The sequence below is a fragment of the Bos mutus genome, chromosome 5 (genome assembly GCF_027580195.1).
Source record: "Bos mutus isolate GX-2022 chromosome 5, NWIPB_WYAK_1.1, whole genome shotgun sequence".
NCBI classification, from domain to species: domain Eukaryota; kingdom Metazoa; phylum Chordata; class Mammalia; order Artiodactyla; family Bovidae; genus Bos; species Bos mutus.
In genome coordinates, this window is record NC_091621.1 from 44,100,520 (window position 1) to 44,118,449 (window position 17,930).

At 43.3% G+C, this 17,930-nt stretch overlaps 1 protein-coding gene and 1 long non-coding RNA gene across 2 annotated transcripts in view; one reads left to right on the plus strand and one right to left on the minus strand.

Moving 5' to 3' along the window:
• Positions 1-17,930, plus strand: part of SLC4A8 (solute carrier family 4 member 8) — an 81,822-nt gene that overhangs the window by 27,757 nt on the left and 36,135 nt on the right. The window contains exons 4-11 of the mRNA XM_070370813.1: positions 151-286; positions 1,683-1,843; positions 4,393-4,581; positions 6,090-6,181; positions 7,171-7,328; positions 8,523-8,610; positions 9,538-9,684; positions 10,795-10,895. Of these exons, the coding sequence (XP_070226914.1) occupies positions 151-286; positions 1,683-1,843; positions 4,393-4,581; positions 6,090-6,181; positions 7,171-7,328; positions 8,523-8,610; positions 9,538-9,684; positions 10,795-10,895 (1,072 nt within the window). The remainder of the gene's footprint in view (positions 1-150; positions 287-1,682; positions 1,844-4,392; positions 4,582-6,089; positions 6,182-7,170; positions 7,329-8,522; positions 8,611-9,537; positions 9,685-10,794; positions 10,896-17,930) is intronic.
• On the minus strand, positions 142-17,891 carry LOC138987931 (uncharacterized). Its single transcript, XR_011464234.1, has 3 exons — positions 17,773-17,891; positions 16,195-16,326; positions 142-245 (listed from the first exon to the last, which is right to left on the minus strand). It is a non-coding gene; the product is annotated as an uncharacterized lncRNA (long non-coding RNA).

The window sequence follows — 17,930 nt, forward strand, 5'->3', positions numbered from 1 at the left end:
GAATAAAGAAATCTTTTTGATCTGAATGCAGGATTGTCTTTATGTGTTTCACAAGCTGGAAGCCCCCCAGGTGCACTGAGTGTGGCAGGATGCTATTTCTGTCCCAAGTGGAGGTTGGGAGCAGACCTTTCTCTGTGGCTGCTTTTCCAGACACACCATCTCAGCGTGTTCAGTTCATTCTTGGCACTGAGGAGGATGAAGAACATGTGCCTCATGACCTCTTCACAGAGCTGGATGAGATCTGTCTGAAAGAGGGAGAAGATGCTGAGTGGAAGGAGACAGCCAGGTGAGGCCCTGAGTAGCCTGGGTCAAGGTTTGCTGGGGTAGGCAAATGTGTACGTTTCCATGAGTGACAGGTCTGCCTGCCTTTTATTTCTTCATGGGAGACGTGATGACTGAACATGGGCACTGACGTTCTAGGGTCTTGCATGGGAAGTCTTGATGTTGGCCTCTTTGTCGTGTCTGTGGTAACACCTGTTCCAGTTGACCTTGAGCTGGGGATTGGTGACAGAAACATGGAACAGGGGGTCCTCTCTCACTTGTTCCTGGGCTCTTTATATTGTATGTCTGACTTGGAAGATGCCTGAGGGGGCCACCTTGGCCTAAACCTAGCCCAACAGACATAGCCTTTTCCTATGGGTGAGCCATAGCATCATTTTTTTTTAATTCTTTACTTTATTTGGCTGTGCCAGGTCTTAGTTGCACCATGGGAGCTTTTAGTTGCAGCACATAGGAACTAGTTCCCCAAACAGGGATCAAACCCAGGCTGCCTGCATTAGGAGCATGAAGTCTTAGCCTCTGGACCATCAGGGAAATCCCAATCATTTGAGGTTTAATTCACTGGAGATTGCGTAATTTTTGAGACATCCTATGGGACAATCCAACTTCATAGAGACCTCGGGGTAATATCCTGCCTGATGGTAGGCTTCCCTTGATTAGAGAGTGAATATGCTTGTCTAAGGCTCATACCCAAGAATAACTCTCAGATGAACCAAGCCCATGTCTAGGGTTCCTCTAGTAACTGACAAGTGAGCCTTCTGGGTGATACAAAGCCAGCATGCCTGAGCCTCAGGGAAGAAGATGAGGGATAACCAGCAAACCATGGCTCAATGTCTCATTGAAACAGTTCTTCCTGGATATCTGATGTGTTCAATGAATAGAGAGGATTAAACAAACCAATTAACCTCATACCAAACAAGAAGGCAATTAGCCTTAACATCCTGTCTTTGCAAACTTCTGAAGGTCACACAGACTTTTTAACAAAGAAAAATATGATCATTTTATTAATGTGATTTGTCAGTGTATCCAAATGATATAGATTAGATCTATTTTTTTAGTTGTACAAGTAATGCATGCTCACTGTACAAAATGAGAAAATAAGGATAAGCAAAAAGAAAATAAAAATTAATACCCCAGGGATAATGAATATAACATTTGGTGTCTTATATATGTATGTGTTGTATTTTAAGATTTTCCTTTCATAAAAATGGAATCAAGCTATACTCAATTTTGCAGTGGTTTGTAACCTACTTATTTCACTTGCCAATGCATGCTGAACATATAGATTCGATTACAGGGTTCAGTGTGATTATTCAGGTACCTTTCTTTGTGACCTACATTAAAAATCCTCTCCTAAAAATTCTTCATTTTCTGTTTTTGGCATCTCTTTGTCATGCTTTCAGGTGGCTGAAGTTTGAAGAAGATGTCGAGGATGGGGGAGAACGATGGAGCAAGCCTTATGTGGCAACCCTTTCACTGCACAGTCTCTTTGAGTTAAGAAGCTGTCTTATTAATGGGACGGTCCTTCTGGATATGCGTGCAAATAGCATAGAAGAAATCTCAGGTAAGATTAGGGGAGAGAAAGCAGAGGATCATTTGTGGTGTGGTGTGGAGGAAAGAAAGAAGAACGTGGCTGTTTGTGCTTGGGCAAGTCACTTACCTTCCTGACCTCAGCACCTTCAGCTCTGGGATGGATTTCTTCCCTGCCTATTCCACAGGCTTGTTCTGGGATGCAAATGACATGGAGTGTGGTTTTCCATTTGCCTGTTTGTTTAGCAAATATTATTTTCTATCTATGCTTGATTATGTACTAGGCACAGGATACGATACAGTTTCTACCCTCAAGGAGCTCACCTTCTAGTGGGGAAAATGTGTGTGTGTGTTATTCTCTCAGTTGTGTCCAACTCTTTGCAACCCCATGGACTGTAGCCCACCAGGCTCCTGTGTACATGGAATTCTCCAGGCAAGAATACTGGAGTGGGTTGCCATTTCCTTCTCCGGGGGGTCTTCCCAACCCAGGGACTGAACCCACGTCTCCTGCATCGCAGGCAGATTCTTTACCGTCTGAGTAAAGATGAAGCTTTTACTCAGGGAAGTAAAGTAAAGTAAAGGGCTTTCCTTTATCAGGGAAGCCCCAGTGAGGACAATAGCCATAGGGCAATTAAAATAAGTGCAACAACCAAGCTCTGGTTTGGTAATAAGTGTGACTGGGAGCTCTGCAGAGAAAAGTGAAAGAAAGATTTTTCAATATGGCAACTAGGAAAACATGTGTGAAATTGAGCCAAAGGACTCCCCACTTCTTCAGCATGATGTAAAGGGGAGATACCTGATGGAGTTTCCTAGTACAGGAGAGTATAAGTCATTGTGTTTGGGGAATGGAGTTTGAGAAACACCTGGGTGCATGTAAGGCTTTTCCTCGGCTTGGCTCTGTTTGGTTGGACAGATTTTTAAGTTCCTTCCAGCTTTTCTTCATTACAAGTATCCAAGTAATTCTGCCTGTCTGGGATCACATAGGGACCTGAGGAGAGGTCTTACCGATGGGATCTTGTGTTAGCACCTTAGTTACATCTGTGAAGACTCTCTTTACAAATGAGATCATGCTCATGGGTTCTGGGGAGTTAGTATATAGTACACAGCATCTTTTGAAGGGGCGCCATTCAACCCACAACAAAAGAAGAGAGGAGTTCAGTTCATCAGTGTCGGATGCTGCAGAGAGGTCCGATGAAGTAAGAACTGGAAGCATCCACCAGATTTAGCAACTGGAAGGTTGTTGATGATTTTATCAAAAGCGGTTTCATTGAGGCAGCCACATTGCAGCAGGTGAGAAATTTTTCTTTTGAGAAGAAATAGAGAGCAAGTGCATGTGCGAGAAAGGGAAGGCAACAGATAAAGGGAGACCTGGGATGGATGTTCTTCTTCTGTTTTTTCTTTCCCAAGATGAAGTATCCTGAAGCATGTTTATATTGTGGGACAAGGAGAACCAATCAATCTAAAAGTTAAAGAGAGAGAAGCTTGGATCTTTGGCTTGAGTATTTGAAATAGATTTTCTTTTATTTATTGCTTCTAACACTTGGATAGTCATGGATGGAGCTGGAGTTGAGAATAGGTTGGAGTTTGAGAGAGGCGGTGGCAGGGGGGTGGATATGTAGGGTTTAAGTAAAACAGCTATGGTTCTTCACATTAGGAACCTGAGGTATTCATGTTAGTGATAAGGGTGGGTAAATGGTCTCACTTGTAGTGAATCAGCACTTTATATATCTTATTAATTTTTCACAACTATCTTCTAAGGATCATATTCGCTTCATGTTACAGATGAGGAAACTGAGGTACAGAGAGGTTATCACACAGAAAGTGGTAGAAGAGGGTGGGAGAGATGTGGACGTTTAGCTCTAGAATACATGCTGTTGACTTCTATGCCAGCTGCCTTTCAGCAGCAGGTGTGGGGATTTTCTCCCCCTCAGTTCTGCTGGACTTGGCAGGTCAAGATTGATGCTTGGTATTAATTGTCTGGAGGGCTTAATTAAGAACAAATTAATTATTTTTATGGATTCTACCTTCAGTCATGTGGCCTTCTACAGTTATAGTTTCTCTTGACAATCACAGCAATGTTAAAATCTCAGAGGAAGAGAACCTAGAGGAACTTTGGCAAATGATAGAACAGAATGGCAATCATGTGGACATTTGAGTCAGACAGTCTGGGATTTGAATCCAATCTCTGCAACTCACTAGATGTGAGGTCATGGGGATTTTGTAATTTTGGGGCCTCAGTTTCCTGATCTGTAAAAATTATTATAATACCACCTACTTTTCAGAGGTTTTATAAGGATCAGATTAGATCATTATGTAATAAGTTCAGAATGTAGTTCCTGGCACATGTTAAGTGCTCAATAGTTTCCATTTATAAAAGTAATGATTTGTTACATGAATAACATGTAATGTGTCACAGCTGCTATCAGCAGTTAGCTCTTTCAGGCACTGATACAGAGACTGTAACCTCAGTGACCCTGGTAGAACTGCTTCCTCCTACTCCGTGTCCCTCACCTCACCTGACCTTGCCTTCTTTGGAATCACTGACCATCAGTTTGAGTGTTCATGTTAGCACCTGCCTTCCAGACCTGATCCTGGACCAGCAGGAGCTGTTCAGTGACCTGAATGACAGCATGAGGGTTAAAGTCCGGGAAGCCCTTCTCAAAAAGCATCATCATCAGAATGAAAAGAAGAGAAATAACCTCATCCCCATTGTTCGCTCCTTTGCTGAGGCTGGCAAGAAGCAGTCTGATCCACATTCAATGGATAAACATGGTAAGATTATTAGGAGTAACTGCTTTCTCTTTAGATTAATAAGACATTTAGGCACTAGTTGGAGATGCTGAGTTACTAGAGGGTAGGAACAGCATTTCTCTAATATGCTTTCATGCTCACTTAGACACAGTCCTTTTTGAGAATCGGCAAGATGGGTGGCTGGGACTGGCGACCATCATCTCTTGTGGCACTAAGGATGCATGCCTCAGATACATTTCAGTGGACCTCAGGGGAAAGGTTTGTGCCCCAGAATGGCCTCAGAACTGATGTGACTTGGGGAGTGTAGGGAAAGGTCAAATTAGCCAAGATGGCCTGGTCAGGCTCTCTCACCCCATGCCCTCTTACTCTTGCCCCACGTTTTATAATAATGATTCTATATCAGCTGAGATCACTTATAGCAATGTAGTTGCACATTCTGAGATACTCACTTGCCTGCAGCCTACTTTTGTTCTGTAAGCGTATATAAGCTTCACTTGGCATGCCAGAGAGAGAGAGAGAGTTGGCTGTGCTGCTGGGGGGCTATGTATGGCTGCATTATGGTGGTGAGGCTGCGTTAAGGCTGTGTCTGCTGGGTCAGCCACGAGAGGAGAGAATATAGCATGTCCACTGCTATGGCTGCTGTGCCATTCAGGAGAGAATAAATGTGTTTGCAGTTCCTATGACTCCTTGAGTTTTCTTCCAGTTTTCCTGCTCGCACCTTGCCTGCCCTGGGCTCAACGAAGAGTGTACACAGTGAGATACAGCAAGACAGTTGGTGGAGTCAGCAGGATCAGCGAGACAGGGAGATATCCACACTGGGGAAAATTTGGCTGCAGAGAAGGTCAACTGGAGCTTTTTAGAAGTAAACAAATGTCTTAGATTAGGGAGGCAAAATGCAGTAGTGTAGACTCCTGAGTCAGATTTCCAGGCTTGAGATTCTGGCTTCACCTCTTGCAAAGATTTTGGACAACTTCCTAAACCTCTTTAAGCCCACTTTGTAGAGTAAGGATAATGATAAGATCCACTCCATCAGTCTGTTGTGAGGTTTCAATAAGTTAATCCGTGTAAAGCCCTGAGCCAGGTGTGTGGTGGGTTGTAAACATCTGGTGAATTTCAGCTGCTGAATGCTTTCCGTTTCTGTGGCCAGGCTGGGGGTCTCCTTGTCCCCACATTTACCGAAACACAATGTATAGGAGATATGTCTGGGGATCCATGTATTTGAAAAGTTCTCCATAGGAATTTATGGTGTGCACTCCTGGTTGAGGATTACTGCCTTTAATAAAGGAAGAAAAGAACATTACAAATGGTTCAGGAAGAGGGCTCCAGGGTAGTAAGATCTCTGTGCCCCCTTTACTGCTAGCTGGTAGGTAAGGAGACAGGTATGTGTGGGTCTTCGCTTCCTAGTCACCTGAACCTCTTCTCTCTGTGGGCTTTGCAGGAGAGAGCCATGACCAGCCGACAATGGATGGGGTACGTCAAAGAGGGAAAGGGCAAGACTCAAGAATTCTGTTTGATTTTTCTCCAAATAGGTCAAACTGTGTCTCCTCAGTCCATTCCAACCACAAGTCTTGAAGTAAAGAATGGAGTGAATTGTGAACACAGTCCAGTGGATTTAAGCAAGGTGAGCAGAGATGTGGAAGTTGGCTCACAGGCCTAAGCATATCTCTTGTGGAGCCCAGAGTCCTGTTGCTGGAAGCTGGGTAAGCTTTGGCATTTCAATATCCTTTCTCCAGGACCAGAGCCCCTTCTGCAGAAAAGGAGGCCCATCTGCTCATGTCTTCCTCCTTCTCCATCCCAGAGAGGGCTGACTCATCAGTTCCCCCCCACCCCCCGACCCTATTCGACCTGCTGAAACTCACTAGCCACTGATAAACTGCCCTGATGCACACCTCCTGCTGTTTCAGAATGATTTTCTGATACCTGCTCTCTAGGAGCATCTTCTTACCTCCAAGGTTTTATTTTTCAATTATTCTTATTTATTTACCTCCAAGCGTTTTGTGAAAACAATATTTTTGCTACTATCTCACAACTACTTTGTGGTTAAACTCTTCTTGGTGACTGTGACTTTGGTGTCTGAGGCCTCTCCCACAGGATCCGGGTCCCCCTGCAGCTCTTGGCTCAATCCTTGATCTCCCGGCTGCCGGCCTTTCCTTGCTCTGGTCTCTCCCTGACACTGTCTTTCCAAAACACAGATAGTATTATGTCACTTCTCAGCTCATGAGGCTCCCCGAAACCTCAGACAAAGCATTCAGGTATTTTAAAATGGAAACAATTTGACCTGGAGTTTCAAAAAAATTTTCTTTGAGGTTGCATGGCGTAATGGAATTCAAATCAGCACCCTAGATTTAAATTCTCTCTCTTAGAAACTCTGTTGTCATGGGCAAGTCAACTTCATCTCTCTGGGTCTTGGTGACTTCATTTTTTTAAATAAAAAATGAGTCTGATTGGCCAATCTTATCCACCATACAGAGTTATTTTAAGGATTAAGTGAAGTAGTATGAGAAAAATATGTTAAATCATAAAATGATGCATGAATGTAATGTTGTGAGGAGGGTGATGGATATGTGAGGTGATGGCTCCCACACTGTCGGGGTGCTTTTAAATTTTCAGGTGGACCTTCATTTTATGAAGAAGATTCCCACTGGGGCAGAGGCCTCGAATGTCCTGGTTGGAGAGGTGGACTCTCTGGACCGCCCCATTGTCGCCTTTGTGAGGCTGTCTCCAGCTGTCCTTCTCTCAGGCCTGACAGAAGTGCCCATCCCAACAAGGTAAAGATGAGGACCACAAAGCACAGTGCCTTCTGCCTGATGCACAGGTTTATATGAGCTCTAGGAAGAAACCCAGAGACAGCAATGGCACCCCACTCCAGTACTCTTGCCTGGAAAATCCCATGGACGGAGGAGCCTGGTAGGCTGCAGTCCATGGGGTCGTTAAGAGTCGGACACGACTGAATAACTTCACTTTCACTTTTCACTTTCATGCATTAGAAAAGGAAATGGCAACCCACTCCAGTATTCTTGCCTGGAGAATCCCAGGGACGGGGGAGCCTGATGGGCTGCTGTCTATGGGGTCGCACAGAGTCGGACATGACTGAAGCGATTTAGCAGCAGCAGCAGCAGTGGAAGAAACCAGCTAATGCCAAAATATAGGATTAATTAATTTGGGGATTGCTGTTTAAAATTCAACAATGATCTCAGAAAACTGGGGTATATTTGATTAACCTCTGTGCAGAAGAATTGTAAGACTTTTAAGGCTGTGACTGTGCAGTTTCTGTGACGTGGGAAATTGAGACTCAAAGAGCATTCCGAAGACATAGCAAGGACCACTGACCTGGGATAGGGAGACTGTCTTGATCTCCCTGTTCTGCAGAACTTTATCCCAGGGAGACATCTCTAAGCAAAGTATTGATGTCTCTTTCCATAGTTCTGGCAGGATTTGTATGGTTTGCAAATATGTCTGTATTTGTTCCAAAGCCTATTCATGCACTCCAGAGGTGGTGATAGGTGATTCAGAGTCCCGTTAATTATGGAATATTCAGATGTCCAGGACACAATTTAGACTCTTCTGCCGGGCTTGATCATTTCAATTGCCTTATCCTTCTCCTCTCCCCATCATTTTCTTATTAGAGCCATGAATGAGATACAGATAATCTTGAATTTGCCATGTTTTGAAAAAATATCCTTTCTAGAGCAAGGAATTACGTCTATGGAAACCCTGAGAATTCTAACCACTTTATTGAATGGAGTCGTACAGATAGCTTCCAATGACTATAGGAGAGCTATTAGGTCAAGGCTACTCAGATTGCTCCATCATTAGTTTGCTTCCTTTTTTTGAAGTTACTATGATAAATTCTGTTTGATAGAAAAGAGAAATGTTATGTTGTTTAGAGAAGAAATTTCCTTATATTTCCTTACATAATTTCCTTTTCCTTACATAATTTCATCTTTTTTGTGTGTTGCCAGGTTTTTGTTTATCCTATTGGGTCCAGTAGGGAAAGGTCAGCAGTATCATGAGATTGGCAGATCCATGGCCACCATCATGACAGATGAGGTATGCACACCACTTCTGCTTTTCATGTGTTCATCTCATAAATATTTATTGAGTGTTTACTCTGTGCCAGGCATTGTGCTAGTTGTTGGGGGTATAATAATTATTGCTGAGAAGCAATGCAGGTCATGTTTTTGAGGATCAAGGCCTCTTGGATTTTTCTTCCTCTGTCATCTCTCCCTTTTGGAATAATCAAGGATGCAGAGAAATCTTTTTCTGGGAAAACTATTGCCAAGTAGGATACCAAGTGGGAAAGATATTAAGGCTGACTTAACTTTCTAGAGAAAATAGTTAATGAAGTATACCCAAGCTATTTACATAAAGAAACCTCACTCCCATTTCACGTAAATGAGCTGTAAATGAGACCAGCTCGTCAGGGGGATGCTCTTGGGCATTGTCATGTGAATGTGCTAGGGTTACTAGACATTTCGGCTGCCCCTGCTGCATCCCTGGTGAGGACTGTGCTGCTCAGGTTAGTTGCAGAGTAGGGCCTTGAAAAGACATATGTCTTAGAGGCAAAGGGAGATGGGGCTGTGTTTTATCAGCTGTCTTTGGTTGGAAGACATATTTCATGGAGGACCTTTATTAGTAATTCCATCCGTTTTTTCTACCCATCATGATCAGGAAAATTCCTCATGCATCTTGGCTTTTGTTCCATTTTTTGAGGAGATAACAGAATTACAAAACTTTAGAGTCATGTCTTATCTCTTTCTACACTAATAGACATATATTTAGTTTTTTTTGACTCATCTTTAGATTCATTTTTAAAACTCTTTTATCCCTGTACTTCAAGTGCTAAACTTATCTACATTTCAGAGCCCCAAGACAAAGATAAAAACCAAGAGGTTTTATCCATCTTTTACCATATCCATTGGTTATTGTTTAAGTCAAGTGACTTTCAGCTTTCCTGAGGATTTTTTCTTCTCTTAGATTTTTCATGATGTGGCTTATAAGGCAAAAGAACGAGATGACCTCCTGGCAGGGATTGATGAGTTCCTAGACCAGGTGACGGTGCTTCCTCCAGGGGAGTGGGACCCCTCCATTCGAATTGAGCCACCCAAAAATGTCCCTTCCCAGGTAATGTATGCACATGAGCCAGTGGTGGCTTAGTGTCACTTACTGAGGGCCCACCATGGACACAGCAAAGACCATGTTGGTGTATGCTAAATAAACTGAGATGTGGTTTTATTGCAGGGTGCCTAGAATGTCAGAAGAGTAATAAAATATGAATATGCAGTAACATCGATTGGCCAGGATTACCCTGGGATGAATTTTAAGCCAACTTTTGGAGGATTGGTGTGAAATGGCAGAGAGGAGAGGAGGGGGCATTTCTTGGGAGTCTATTAAGAATGAAGCCACTAAATGAGAAGAGCTCAGTGCATAGAGCGGAGAAGGCAATGGCACCCCACTCCAGTACCCTTGCCTGGAAAATCCCATGGACGGAGGAGCCTGGTAGGCTGCAGTCCATGGGGTCGTTAAGAGTCGGACACGACTGAGTGACTTCACTTTCACTTTTCACTTTCCTGCATTGGAGAAGGAAATGGCAACCCACTCCAGTGTTCTTGCCTGGAGAATCCCAGGGATGGGGGAGCCTGGTGGGCTGCCATCTATGGGGTCGCACAGAGTCGGACACGACTGAAGCGGCTTAGCAGCTGCAGCAGCAGTGCATAGAGAGTGCAAATGGAGTTCCCCATACTTTTTTTTTGAGAGGTTAAAGATGGAAGAAAACTTCTACAGTACACTGGTCCCTGGGCCAGGTGTTTTACATATGCTAATTAAATCTCTCAGCAACATCTCCAAGTAGGTGTTGTTATTTTTATTTAACAAATGAGGAATAAAAGTACTATCTTCAAGACAGATTTGCGACTTGAACTCAGGTCATATCTGATGCCAAAGCCTTCACGTTTCTGTTTCTGGACAAGACAGAGGAGTCAGGTACCAGTGGAGAGGAAGAGAAATTATTTGTTGTCTTTTGTGTTTTTCAGAAAAGTCAATAAACTGTCCCAAATCAGTAAATGCATCCGAAAGCTATAAGAAACACTTGGGTATTTGGGGGGCTGCTTTTGGATTCTCTCATGCTACCCTGACCCCCGCCATCTCCCACCCTCCCACCCCGCCTACCTCCACCATAGCAGGAAAGACAGAATAGGTGGTTGACTTTGCTAATGTGTGGTCCTCTGTTAAAAGGAGAAAAGGAAAATGCCTGGAGTTCCAAATGGGAACGTTTGCCACATAGAACCGGAGCCACATGGGGGCCACAGCGGGCCAGAGCTTCAGCGCACTGGGCGGTAAGTTCTGGAATATTTCACAGCTAATACTGCTTACTGGACAGAAGCTGTATAAAGAAATGAGTCATCTTTGCTTTCAGCCTTCTTCTCTATAGTATCTTTATTGGCTGGAAATTGGACCACTGACAATAAGTATTACAATTCTATTGAATACTATATCATTCATTCAAGTTCTCAAACCACCTACCATGTTCTGTCTCACCTCCTATCCTTCCCACACAGTGTTCCCCCTGATTTGAACATTCCTCCACCTCTTCATTTCCAGGCTAACTGCTTCTTGTCCTTTGATTCAGCTTAGGCATCCCTTTGGAGAGTCTTCCAAGACACTCTTTAGAGGAGGTTAGGTTATTCCTGCTGTGTGATATCACAGCTTGGAGCCCTGTCCCCTGCCCAGCTACTACCCTCAGCCCAGTCCCCTGTTATAGCCCTGGTCATCTTTTATTATTATTTCTTGATTTGATGTCTTTCCTGCCAGAAGGGTTTGCTCCCTAAGGGCGGGGACCCCATTATATTCCTAACACCCAGTTCAGTGCCCTGCATAGAGTGGATACCTAATTATTATCTGACGAATGACTATTAGAATGATGACTGTTCTTTAGCACGAGTGGACATGGCATGCGTAAATATTAAATGGTTATTTTAAGTTAAGACATGGATAAATATTAAATGGTTATTTTAAGTTGAGAAACCCCTTGGGGTAGGGAAATAAGTACTATTTTAGGTGTGTCTGAGAATAGGCAACTTACTCTTCTGGGCCCAGATTTTAAGGACAGATGTCCAATGAGGAGGTTCTCTGTGGTAGATGAGGAAAGAGGGTCCCCAGGCTGGGAAATTTTATATTCCAGGTAGGAAGGTAATAAAAGAGAATGAGATTTGGGGTTGGAGTGGCATCCAGAGGTGTCCCCCACATTGTGGGAGAAGGCTGGGACTATGGTTCTGGCATTGTGAGTTGTGCTTGTGTCTAAGAGGGTCTACTGGGCCTTCTCTAGGGCCTTCACCTATTTTTCCCTTCCTTCCTTGAATTTGCTTTCCTTATTTATTTATCTTCAGTACTCTATCCAATGGAAGCCCAACATTTGTTTCTTTTTTTGAATTGCTGAGAGTGTTGATTTTTCCACTCTTGGAAATTCAGGGACAGAAAGGAGAGGAGACAAGAAGCCAACAGAATAGCATTTAACTAGCAGTATTGATAGGGAGAATTCATCCTGGCTGGAGGAATGTATTTGAGGGCGGAAGGATAACTGGGCTCTGGGAGGGATTACTGGAGAAAAGGAGGAGCCCTTTGATGGAAGGGATCGCTGAAAAGAGGGATCAAGTTCCAGGAGTAAAGTTCATATTTTCTTTAAAGTTGGAGGAGGTCTGAGTTGTGGCGGAGGAGTCCTGGTATTGAGAAGCATTTCAAAGGATACATTTGTCTTTAGAATAGTTTCCAGGATTGAGACTATCTTAAAGGAGGTGGTGCTTTTTTTTTTTTTTTTTCCTGTGTCTGGCTTCTTTCACTTTGTAATTTTTTTTTTTTAATTTTTTTTTTTTTTTTTTTTTTATTCTTCCAATTTTATTTTATTTTTAAACTTTACATAATTGTATTAGTTTTGCCAAATATCAAAATGAATCCGCCACAGGTATACATGTGTTCCCCATCCCGAACCCTCCTCCCTCCTCCCTCCCCATACCATCCCTCTGGGCCATCCCAGTGCACCAGCCCCAAGCATCCAGCATCATGCATCGAACCTGGACTGGCAACTCGTTTCCTACATGATATTTTACATGTTTCATTGCCATTCTCCCAAATCTTCCCACCTCTCCCTCTCCCACAGAGTCCATAAGACTGTTCTATACATCAGTGTCTCTTTTGCTGTCTCGTACACCGGGTTATTGTTACCATCTTTCTAAATTCCATATATATGCGTTAGTATACTGTATTTATGTTTTTCCTTCTGGCTTACTTCACTCTGTATAATAGGCTCCAGTTTCATCCACCTCATTAGAACTGATTCAAATATATTCTTTTTAATGGCTGAGTAATACTCCATTGTGTATATGTACCACAGCTTTCTTATCCATTCATCTGCTGATGGACATCTAGGTTGCTTCCATGTCTTGGCTATTATAAATAGTGCTGCGATGAACATTGGGGTACACGTGTCTCTTTCCCTTCTGGTTTCCTCAGTGTGTATGCCTAGCAGTGGGGTTGCTGGATCATAAGGCAGTTCTATTTCCAGTTTTTTAAGGAATCTCCACACTGTTCTCCATAGTGGCTGTACTAGTTTGCATTCCCACCAACAGTGTAGGAGGGTTCCCTTTTCTCCACACCCTCTCCAGCATTTATTATTTGTAGACTTTTGGATCGCAGCCATTCTGACTGGTGTGAAATGGTACCTCACCAGGGTTAGTAGAAGGAAAGAAATCTTAAAAATTAGAGCAGAAATAAATGCAAAAGAAACAAAAGAGACCATAGCAAAAATCAACAAAACCAAAAGCTGGTTCTTTGAAAGGATAAATAAAATTGACAAACCATTAGCCAGACTCATCAAGAAACAAAGGGAGAAAAATCAAATCAACAAAATTAGAAACGAAAATGGAGAGATCACAACAGACAACACAGAAATACAAAGGATCATAAGAGACTACTATCAACAATTATATGCCAATAAAATGGACAACGTGGAAGAAATGGACAAATTCTTAGAAAAGTACAACTTTCCAAAACTGGACCAGGAAGAAATAGAAAATCTTAACAGACCCATCACAAGCATGGAAATTGAAACTGTAATCAAAAATCTTCCAGCAAACAAAAGCCCCGGTCCAGACGGCTTCACAGCTGAATTCTACCAAAAATTTAGAGAAGAGCTAACACCTATCCTGCTCAAACTCTTCCAGAAAATTGCAGAGGAAGGTAAACTTCCAAACTCATTCTATGAGGCCACCATCACCCTAATACCAAAACCTGACAAAGATCCCACAAAAAAAGAAAACTACAGGCCAATATCACTGATGAACATAGATGCAAAAATCCTTAACAAAATTCTAGCAATCAGAATCCAACAACACATTAAAAAGATCATACACCATGATCAAGTGGGCTTTATCCCAGGGATGCAAGGATTCTTCAATATCCGCAAATCAATCAATGTAATACACCACATTAACAAATTGAAAAATAAAAACCATATGATTATCTCAATAGATGCAGAGAAAGCCTTTGACAAAATTCAACATCCATTTATGATAAAAACTCTCCAGAAAGCAGGAATAGAAGGAACATACCTCAACATAATAAAAGCTATATATGAGGTGGTGCTTTTTTAAGGGGAAGAGTCTTGGGTATGGATTTGATAGAATTTCAAAGCTATGATTTATCCTTTTGAATACAAAGGGTATTCACAACTCAGGACTGAGAGTTTGAAAGTAGTAGAAATGAGACCAACAACTTTCCTTGAAACACATGATCTTTGCAGAGGTGAGAGCTCAGCTTTCTTTTGGTTTCAAAAAGAGAATAAACTAGAGTACCATGCTTTTTTAGAGGAGGGTCACTTACAATCAATTCCACATGGGGGTTTGGGAGCCCATTAGATTGGATCTATATCTAGACCTGATACAGAGTCTGGGAAATGGTGCCTGACATCCCCAAAGAAAAACCCATATAGCCAGGACCATCACACACTTAATTACCAGCCCCCAGTACCTTTACTCACAAGTTCAAATGGGGCTTGAGGACATTCTTCCATAATGCTGAGTGAGGAACTGCTGGAATTGACAAAGCTGAAAGGAAGGGTCATTGAAACTCAGAGCCTCACTCTATTTGGTGTGCCTCTTTCTGAGTTCCAGAAGTTTCCCTCAGAGCCCTTAGGAAAAGACCTCAAGACACGTAACTTTCTTCTTGTAGCTTTTTCAGCTCGTATCGGGGATCACAGTTCACAGTTCATGCCAACTCTGGCTCCTTTCCCAGTCTCAAAGTATGTAGGGGTGAATATGAACCTTCCTCTACAGATGGACATCCTGGAGTTTTCTGGACCTTCCTGGACTTCACAGACTAAAACTATATCAAGCTGAACTCTGTATTCTTTGTACCTTGAGCTGTGTTTCTTTGAGGTGGTGCACAACCTGGGGATGCCATCCTAGTTGGATGGAGAGGTACTTAAGATATGGTAGTATAGGCTCTGAGAAGGTGGGAGAGGAGGCAGAGTTGAGAACAGTCTGAGTTGTGTGTGATCTGACCTCCCAAGCCAGGGCCAAGACAGTGTCTTGGGCCTCCCTGATGTTGACGATAGGTCATGACGCCGAGGCATTCCCATGCAGAGCGAAGAGCAAAGTCTGACTTGAGTTCCTAGGCCAGAAGCTTCACAGCACCGAGGATGCTCTGCTGAGGGGTTTTCCCAAGTACATCGGTATACCTCGTTGGAGAAGCCATTGGGGAAGGGTTGATGAAGAAAAGAATTGGGGGTTACTATCTTGATGATCCAAGCCCCACTTGAAATAGGTTTCTTCCCAGGCACAGCAGAAAATTGGATGGCTGGCCTGTCCCTAAAACCTTGCTGGCCTGTCCCTAAAACCCTCCCCAGAGGGCTTCCTAATTAGTGCTCTAGAGCCTAGTGGCGCTCCCCACAGGTAAGTCCTTTCTGGCTTCAAGCTTAAATTTGTGTCCCTGTGTGCCTCCTGCTGCCCCAAACTTGAACATCAAGGATAGTATTGAAAGGGAAAGGAAGTCTCAAATATGTGAAGGAAAGCATCCATGTGTGATTATTGTCTGTGCCAGATAACTCGATTAGGGTCTGTATGAGTGGGGAATGAGGCAGATTCCAAAAACAGGATTTGAAATCACTTTAATTTATGTTATACCATCAATAGGAGCCTCAGATCTTTTCTCTCCCCTTTCAATCACTGCTAGGCAGACAGATGTCCTTCCTTTCTATGGCTTCTTATAAATCCATTTCACATAAATCTTTTGCCTGTTACTCATAGACACTCCTCCTGAATAATGAGCCTCGCGCATCCAGGAGAACCAATCATGGCAGCATCGTAGGGTGAGGCTCACCGCTGCAGAAGGTTATTCTCCCAGAATAATACCCTTCAGAGGAAGGTCTTTGGGTTTAGGAGGTAATGCTATGTGGCTAAGGACCTGGAAAATCTTGAATGTTACCCCGGATTAACTGCGGCTGCTCATAAGGTCCTTGAGGGGCTATCTCCTCAGAGGGGAAAGCAAGACCAAGTGACATTTTATTACAAACTGTAACCTGGGTCCCAGACCCTGAGGTGGAACTCCCATGCTCTCGGTTAGACCCTGTAGATAGCTCCTTACCTCAGCGAGGCCGGCCAGACAGGCTAAAGCCGAAGCAGGTCACAAGGCTGACCTTGCCTCTCTCCTCTAAGCGCAGGCCCAGAATGTGATGTTACCGCTGTAGGTTGAGGAAGAGTAAATCCCAACTGGGCCCTGCAAACCAGAAGAGCAAGCGGGTCAGATAAAAGAGTGTGTTCCCTGTGTCCATCTGCGTACCCATTTGACCTGGCTAGATGAGAGAGGGAGCTTTTATTTTGCTTTAAATTGGAGTGTAATTGCTTTACAATGTTGCGTTAGTTTCTGTTGTACAGCACCTATGAATCAGCTACATGTATTCCCTCCCTTTTGAGCCTCCCTCACCACCCCCCCCCCCGCCCCACTACCATTCTACCCTTCTAGGTCATCACAGAGCACCAAACTAAGCTCCCTGTGCTATACAGTAGCTTCCCACTAGCTGTCTGTTTTACACACGGTAGTAGGTATATGTCAAAACTACTCTCTCAGTTCATCCCACGAGAGAGGGAGCTTTTGAATGGAGAAGGAGAGCTGGCTCAGCCTTCTCCTCTGGCATACAGATCCCAGGCCTCACAGGACACCTCTAGGCTCCTGAGCACAGAGAAAGAAAGAGCTAGCTAAGCCTCCTTTCATGAGAGAGTAGATTGGTGTCTTTTAGTTTTTAGTATAGAACATTTCAAACATAAACAAGAAGAGAGGACACTGTAATGAACCCCCATGTGCCCATCAATAGTTACCAACATTTTGCCAATCTTGTTTTATCTATTTCTTCACTACTTGTTTTATTTTTATGTTTTCTAGATTATTCTAAGCCAAATCACCAGTTACATGTCATTTCACCTGTAACTACTTGAGCAGGTATCTCTGTTTGATAAGGACATTTTAAAAAACAGGAACAAAATCTAATAAAATTAACAATAATTCTTTACATTGTCTCATGCTTAGTCCATATTCACCTTTCTGTGATATTCTTGGCAACATCCTTTTAAAGTTTGTTTGACACAGGATCCAGTGGAGGTTTGCAATGCATTATTATGTTCTCATTCTATAACAGGCCTCCTCCTCTTTTTTTTTTTCCCTATGCCATTCATGTGTAGAAGAAAGTAGGTAATTTGCCCTGTAGAATGCTGAATGACTCTCTTCAATGACTCCACTCTTTAAAAATTGCCCCTGTCTGGACATACTCCTCCTTCTTGGTGTAGGACATCTCCCTCTTGATCTTTCTCATACCTGGGAAGTGGAGAGGGATCTTGAAGTCCTGCCACCAAGTCCTCTTGATTCTGCCTCCTAATTGGCACCCGATTCTCTTTCCAACCCATGGCCTCCAGCCTTGCCCCATGTTCCATTCATGACACTCTCACCGGAGTGATCCTTTCAGAATGCCTGCTTACTTATGCTGCTTCCCTGTTTAAAGTCCTTCACTGCTTGACACACTGTTGGGATAACTTTCTGATTCCTTTTTATAAGGCCCTTTTGTGACTTAGCTTTTCCAACATCTCTAGCCTTGTCTATTGATATTACCCCTCACATTGCCTTATCCAGTCATAACTCTTTCAGCACCTTGAACGTGCCAAGCGCTCTCACCTCTAGGCGTCATCCACGCCAGCCCCTCTGCCTCATCTGGTGCTCCTGGTCCATTCTCGAGTCCCAGCTGAAACGCCCTTCCTGTTCTTTGCGGCCATGGCACCCTCACAACACTGTCTGTCCTCTGTGCCAGACTGTTCACCCTAGAGAGAAAGGGC